Source organism: Zingiber officinale, chromosome 3B, assembly GCF_018446385.1.
Source record: "Zingiber officinale cultivar Zhangliang chromosome 3B, Zo_v1.1, whole genome shotgun sequence".
Lineage (NCBI taxonomy): Eukaryota > Viridiplantae > Streptophyta > Magnoliopsida > Zingiberales > Zingiberaceae > Zingiber > Zingiber officinale.
The window spans coordinates 46513150-46521060 of record NC_055991.1 but is presented as its reverse complement, the minus strand read 5'-3'; the positions used below and the strand labels follow the sequence as shown (position 1 = coordinate 46521060).

Below are 7911 nucleotides of genomic sequence, written 5' to 3'. Positions count from 1 at the left end.
GCTCGCCCGCGAGGACCAAGAGAAGGTCAGATTTATTACTGCCGATGGGACGTACAGCTACAACGTCATGCCCTTCGGACTCAAGAATGCTGGAGCCACTTACCAGAGGTTCATGAACAAGGTGTTCTGGCGGTAGATCGACCGTAATATGGAGGTATACGTCGACGATATATTAATTAAATCCCTTCGAGCTACTAACTTATGGGTAGATATCAACGAGACCTACCGAATGTTGAGGACTTATGGAATAAAGTTGAACCTGAGCAAGTGTCTATTCGGCACGAAGAGTGGTCGCTTCCTGGGCTACATCATCACCAAGTGCAGCATTGAAGCCAATCCGAGCAAGGTCAAAGCTTTGCAAGACATGCTGCCGCCTTGGAATTTGAAGGAAGCTCAACGACTGACCGGTCAGATCATGGAGTTATCCAGATTCATATCCAAGTCATTCAATTGGAGACTGTCATTCTTTAAGGTACTTCACTAAGCCACAAAATTCTAGTGGGGCGCCGAGTGCGATCGGCCATTGGAAGAGCTCAAGGATTATCTAAATTCCTTGCTTGTACTGGTCAAGCCAATTGTTGGTGAGCCTCTCTAGATCTATTTATCATCCAACGAGCATGCGGTCGAGTCAGCTCTAGTTAGGCAGAACGGCCAAGAATAGCAACCTGTATACTTTTTAAGCCATATATTGAAGGATGCAGAGTCTGGCTACATCGAACTCGAAAAATTAGCGTATGCTTTGATTCTCGCTGCTCAGAGGCTTCGTCCGTACTTCCTAGAGCACACAATCATCGTGCTAACTAACAACACCTTGGGATGAGTCCTTCTCAACCTCGAAGCATTAGGAAGGCTAATCAAATGGATGACCAAGTTGAGCGAATTTGACATTCAATATCAACCCCGAGTGGCAATCAAGGCTCAGGCCTTGGTGGACTTCGTCATAGAGGTCCAGAATGTAAAGCCGGAGACAACATGGAAGATATATGTTGACGGCTCGTCCACTCGACAAGGTAGCAGAATCGGCATACTACTTATATCACCGCAGGAAGACCGGATGCAGCTCTCTGTTCGGCTGGACTACAGAGCCACTAATAAAGAAGCAAAGTATGAGGCACTGATAGTCGGCCTACAAGAAGCTCGGCATGTGGGAGTCGTTAAAGTCCTCATCCACTCGGACTCCTGGCTTGCCACTCAGCAATTATCCGGAATGTTCGAAATAAGCAATGCTCGACTCAAGCTCTATGCGGAGGCTTTCGAGAGGCTGAAGACCAACTTTCAAGAGGTCATCATACAAAAAATCCCTTGATCGGAGAACCAGGTAGCGGACGAGTTGGCAAAATTATCTAGTTCATTTTCGTCGATCGTCATAGGCTAGTCAATCGAACGAGTCTCGCTTGTGGCGCATATTGACCGAATGGAAGGCATAACCTTCTCCAATGACTAGAGAGTGGCCCTGATAGAGTTCTTGTGGTCGGGAGTCATACCTACCGATCTGGAAGAAGCTTGCTTGCTGAAGAAGAGGAGCGGATGGTTCACCTTGATTGGGGGCCAACTGTATAAGAGAGCCTCTGCCACGCCCCTACTCAAATGTGTCGGATTGGCAAATGTCGTGTACATTCTATAGGAGGTGCACCAAGGCTCCTACGGAGGCCATCCGGGCGACCATCCATTAGCCCAAAAGATACTCCTGGCCGGCTATTTTTGGCCAACCCTCCAAGAAGATGTCGCTCGAACAGTGGCCATCTGTTTGTCCTGCCAGAAGTATCACAACCTCTGACACCGACCAACCGAAGAAATAAAGGCATCCACAGTATCTTGCCCATTCGACCAATAGGGCATGAATATCGTTGGGTCATTCCCCATGGCGATCGGTCAGTGGAAATTTTTACTCGTCGCGGTGGACTACTTCCGAAGTGGGTAGAAGCCGAGCCGCTTGCCAGAATAACTGAGCAGATGGTCATTAAATTTGTTTGACAGAATATTATTTACCGGTTCGGCATCCCACGCTGACTTGTATCAGACAATGGAAGGCAATTCGTCGGTCAGAGGCTCAGAGAATGGTGCAAGGGCTATGGCATCCAGTATGCCTTCACCTCGGTGGCCTACTCCCAAGGCAATGGACAAGCCAAAGTCGCCAATCGAGAGATCCTCAGAGTTTTATAAGCTCGGCTCGACCACGTTGGAGGTAGCTGGGTCGACGAGCTCCCCAGTGTGTTGTGGGTTCTTCGTACGACCCTGAAGGAGGAAACCGACATAACCCCCTTCCACCTGGTATACGACAGTGAGGCAGTCGTTCCTGTAGAGATTGGAGTAGAATCCAATTGGGTGGAGTACTATGATGTGGGAAACGCCGAACGGAGGCTCATGGAGCTCAACTTGGTGAACGAAACATGGGCAAAAGAATCCATTCGGCTCATGGCATACCGGCAACAGATGAAACAGAACTACAACAGGAGGGTGATCCCAAGATCCTTCCAGGTCGGTGATCTCATCTAGAAGAAAGTAAAGCCGGTCGGCGACATCACCAAGCTCGAGGCCCCATGGGTGGGACCTTTTAAGATTATGTAGAGTCTCCGTTCAAGCGCCAACTACCTGGAGGATGAAGAGGGAAGATATTTCAAGAGGCCATGAAGCGCGAATCATCTCCAACCCTACAGGACCGGATGAGAGGTGCGCGAGTGAATATATGTATTTTTTATATGTTTCCCGAACGCAGGGCAAAATATGAATAAAAAGTGAAGGCCTCTTGAAATGCGTCCCCACCAACGGTCGAGCGATGACCTTAAACCCGGGTTTACGTCAACGGCCAAGCAGCGACCTTAAACTCTTGTCTCCATCAAAGTCGATCGGCAACCTTAAACTCGAGTTGCCATCAATGGTCTAGCGGTGACCTTAAACTCTTGTCTCCACCAATGGTCGAGCTGCGACCTTAAATGCCAGTCTCTATCAACAGTCGAGCAGCGACCTTAAACTCTTATCTCCATCAACGGTCGAGCGGTGACCTTAAACTCTAGTCTCCATCAACAGTCGAGTGGCGACCTTAAACTCTTATCTCTACCAACGGTCGAGCGGTGACCTTAAACTCTAGTCTACATCAATGGTCGAGTGGCAACCATAAACCCGGGACCACTTCAACGATCGAGTAGCGACCTTAAATCCCAGTGTTCGCCTAATCTTTTTCAACGGTCGAGCGGTGACCTTAAACCCTTGGCTCAATGAGAGGGTAAGCGTTGGCTACTCAAAAGCTCGAACTCTTTAAACTATAGTGATCGTTCGGCACTATTCTCCGAAATGCTCCTAGGGGCGATCGGAAGTTTGTAGAATCATAATGGAACTCTGAATATAAAAGGATCGGTCGACTGGATAGACTAATCATGGACAATCAGAGTGACGAGGCCACAAGTTCTTGCAAGGCTCAAAAGAGTTGAAAAAACATACAAGGAGATAAAGCTTGTCCGAACGGACAAGAATTTATTAAGACTTCAAAAATTTTACAAGCTCTCAACCTCACTCAAGGTAGTCCAAGACGTCGTCTGGCAACCATGCGATAAGTTTGTCATGGCTAATGATGCTGCTGGTCAGAGCTGCCAGAAGGTAGCCACCCTCTCTGAGCTGGTCAATCATCCCATACATGTCCAGATCAAAAAGGCACAGAGCCCAATCGACGAACTTCTCATTGAAAGCATCCGAGTGGAGGTAATTATTCTTTATAGCCTTGAAACGGCTAGTCTCGGCATCTTGGTAGGTCTTCAAGGCCACTCGGGAAGCTTCCAGCTCATCCTTGGAGGTGGCCAGCTCATTGTTTTTTGTCGTGAGTTGACCGCGAAGACCAGCCTCCTCAGCCGACTGGTTGTTCCACTCGGCGACCAAAAAATCTTTGACTTCCTTGAGTTTTGGGGTGAGGGCCCCAGCCTCCTTATTCTTCAACTCGAGGTCTTCAATGGCCAGGTTCTTCTTCACATTAGTCGACTCAATCTTATTGTCGAAGGTGGCGACCTGCTTATTAAGCTGAGTCAAGAGATTCGCCTGCCCTGAACTCTTTTCCCGCTCAGCCTTGAGCAGTTTGGTGCTCTTCTCCAGATCGGCTCGCAGTTTGTCCACCTCGGCGTTCATCTGTTCTTGAGTGGTGAAGGATTGGTCGCTTGATGCCTTCATTTTCTTCATTTCCTCCTCTAAAAATGTGAGCCTTTGGCACATGGCCAGGCTCTCCACCCAGTACTGCAAACAATAAAGTGAATGTTAGCGTCGATCGAAGATAAGCCATGAAAATGAAAAACTTGCCCCAATAGACATCTGAGTATTATTGGCACAACGGCAAGGCCAGTGAGAGGAATAGTGTCTGTAAACAAAAATAAAGCCTCTCCCTTCTTTCCAACCAAGATTAGTAGCAATATCACAATTAAAATAAACTGAAATGAACGACTAATTAAAAAGAAAAGAGGCAAACAAATTTGACTTGATTACAACCTAGGTGGTTATTAATCCAAGGTGATTGCAAAGCTCTACTAGAAATATCTCCTTCTCTGTAGGCGGAGAAGTCTCTTATACTCTTTGAAAAACTTAGAAAATCTCTAGGAAATGATTACAGTAGTTGTTCTAAAGTTGGTGTATCTTTCCTAGGTCCAGGGGTTCTTTTATAACCCTTGAAAAATCTTATCTACTGCTTGAGGGTGCCTCCAAGGGTCTTGGAGGGCGCCTCCAGTGAGGCAGCAGATAAAACTTTATTCGTTGCCAAACGGCTACAAAGACTGGGTCGAGGGTGCCCTCCATAAGCATGGAGGGTGCCTCCCATACCTTATGGAGGGCGCTTCCTATACCTCATGGAGGGCGCCTCATATACATCATGGAGGGTGCCTCCTATACATCATGGAGGATGCCCTCCACCTGCAGCATATAAATAGCTCCAGCCTTCCTTTAGATCTTTCGTTGCTTCGTTTGCTTGGGTGATTGCAGCCAACCGAAATAGGGCTCACCAAAACTCAATTTTCGGCCTTCTCCTCGAGCAGGCTTCCATTTCGGCTTCTCATTCCTTGAACGTTGCGTACATTCTTCTCATCCACCGATGTACTCTTCCGTAGTCCTTTCATCTCTCAGATGCACCGAGCCTGTCGGCTCCCTTCCCTTGTCATCCTTCTCGCTGGCTGCGTCTTCCGCTCGACTTCCTATGCTCCTAAGCTCCTGCACACTTAGACACAGGGATCAAAACCAAATAGGACCTAACCTAACTTGGTTGATCACATCAAAACAACTACAGGGCCAACAATCTCTCCCTTTTTTATGTGTATCAACCCAAGTTCAAGTTAGGGTAATAACAAACAGTAATAAAAGAATAAAATATTTTAAGTATAAAGATTGTAATAAAAGAAATTGCAACACTAATTATGATTTATCAAAATTTAGACTTATAAAATAGAGTTAGCAAAAATTCGTCAATATTCAGAAAAAAGTCCTAACTTCCCCTACTCCCCCAAAACATGTACCAATTTCTCTCCCTTTGATCACATCAAAAAAAATAATATGTAAATTTAAGTTTTTAGGGAAGAAAAACTTGATTTAATAAAAACAAGTAAAATAAAAATAATTTCAAATTTATGGATTTTTCCAAAAATTGACAAACATTGAAACTAACTATCTTAATTAATTTCACAAGCTTATCAATTTGTCAATTAAATATCTAATTCAATAATCGACTTCCAAACTGTGATGAGGCTCTAGGCCTTCTTGGTTATTGGATCATCAACCACTTCTAGATAAAGCCTGCTAAAGAATTTAAACATTTAATCTTTTCTGAAAGCCTTAGAAAAATGTTTAATCTAAGTAAGACTTTGGAACCCAATATAGGTTCCTTTCTTTTGGGTTAACTAAAAATTTGGGGGTACATATTTTCTAGAAAATTTTCTAAGTTGACCTTGGTGATGTCTAATATACCAATTTAATTTACCATAAATTCTAAGTTTTGATTTTTGAAAGTTATTCAAGCATGCATAGTTATTTTTTAATTTTTTTATTTCTATTTTCATTTTCTAATTTTAGATTATCATACAATTGTAGAGGACATATTTTTGCTAAATTCAATTTCAATTCAGCATTTTCCTTTTCTAGTTTAACTAGATCTTTAGTAAGACTTTTAATAAATTTAAAGGATTGCTTAGGAGATAGAGCACGTACCTCACTTACCTCAATTTCTGATGCTCTGATGTGTGATGATTTTATACGTTTGTTTGGCATGTTTTGATGCATATTCTTATATTTTATACATGCTTTATCTATTCACTTTCATGCTTCTTGCTTAACTTTTAGCATAATTACTCTTCTTTGTTCGGAGATCTGCTCTTGTGCATTTTCTATTTTCAGAAGTCGAATTTGGAGAAGAATTTATGCCTGTAATCAATTCAGCAATCAAAACGAGGGAAGTTGACACTAGCTATGAGGGCTACACGGCCATGCCAAGGGAAATGGCCCTGGTCGTGTGGTGATGACAGGGTCGTGCAGCATCAACAGCAAAGGGGAATGCTCTGGCCGTGTGGGGATGACACGGTCATGCCACCTTTTCAAGTCAGCCAGTACATGGTCGTGTATGGTTACACGGTCGTGTAGCCTTTCCAGAGCCAAAGAGTGACATGGTCGTGTGACACTTCCAGAGACGAAAACTGACTAGGCCGTGTGGATCTGCACGGCCATGCAAGCCAGCCAAAGATAAAGCTTGGCATGGTCGTGTGAGGGTCACACAGCCATGTGACCTTGGTCGAGAACGGTAATGTTAAGGCCGTGTGAATCTCCCTTTTGGGGAGATCAATTCTTGGGCGCGGTTTCCAGCATCAAGAGGAGTTTTCCGTCTAAGATTTGACTCCAAGAGTGGTGGATTGGTTCCGAAGATCACTCGTCGTATTGAGATAAGCATTCCTATTCTATCTTCTTGATTGAGATCGAAATGTTGACGATCTTCTTATCTTCGGTTCTTTTCTTGTATTCTATGGAGTAGATCCTTTTGTTCTAGGATGGAGGGAGTATTTGTGATGTAAATTGATGTCAGATTCAAGGATTTGCCATCTTCTTGATTCAATGATGTTGTTTTGTTTCGTATCAATCAATTGATATGTGTAAATATTATGATCGTTTATGCATGTTTTAACGCACATTCACTTGTTTTATATGTATATATTCTTTGCATGATTGCCTCTTTTATCATGTACTCATCATATATACTATTTTGTTCGGATATCTGCTCTTTGTTTGATTTTGTATTGACAGAGACAACTTTTGGAGCAAAAACAACGATTGTCGACGCACTGGAACGAGCCAGAGAACATGGTCGTACAACCTCGCACGGCCGTGTGGCCAAACAGGAGAGGAGAAGTGCACGGCCGTACAACTCTCGCACGGTCGTGCGGCCAACCCAGAGGCAGTTCAAAGAATGGTCGTGCATACTTGCACGGTCGTGCCCCCCACGACCGAAGCCAAGTAAGGAACGGTCGTGCAACCCTGCACGGTCATGCACCAGGAACCGAGCCCGAAGCTCATACGGCTATGCCAATTGGCACGGCCGTGTAGTGCGGCCAGAGACAAGAAAGGGCACGGTCGTACCATTCTTACATGGTCGTGCCGCCGCAGTCGCGCCCTAGCCTATAAAAGGGTTTTAACCCTTTTCCTCAAGGGGGGAGAGCCGAGAGGCGAACCGTCAGAGAGGGAATCGACTTGGTGTCATTCCACGCCATCCAGGACCTCCGTCCAGTGATCCTTCGTCACTACATCAACTCCAGAAGCAAAGGATTGGATCTGAAGATCACTCGTCGTCATTGGATAAGCATCTTTTCTCTTTCTCTCTTCTTGTTTTAGAATTGTATGTTTAACATTATGTCTTTGGGTTTTTCTCCAGCGTCTATGGAGTAGATTCATTGTTCTAGGATGAGG

General features: G+C 44.8%; 1 protein-coding gene across 1 annotated transcript; it reads left to right on the top strand.

Annotated features, from left to right (window-relative positions):
- Positions 1-229: 229 nt before the first annotated feature.
- Positions 230-1306, top strand: LOC122054861. The gene is made up of 2 exons (XM_042616286.1): positions 230-472; positions 917-1306. Exons 1-2 carry the CDS (start codon positions 230-232, stop codon positions 1304-1306), a joined length of 633 nt encoding a protein of 210 aa, XP_042472220.1.
- The last annotated feature ends 6605 nt before the right edge of the window (positions 1307-7911 follow it).

What these genes read in the sequence shown, in the direction of transcription:
- LOC122054861 (XM_042616286.1), top strand. Translation starts at nt 230, where the DNA reads ATGTTGAGGACTTATGGAATAAAGTTGAACCTGAGCAAGTGTCTATTC. An exon ending in GGAGACTGTCATTCTTTAAG is followed by an intron (nt 473 to 916) that starts GTACTTCACTAA and finishes GTGGCAATCAAG; the next exon opens with GCTCAGGCCTTGGTGGACTT.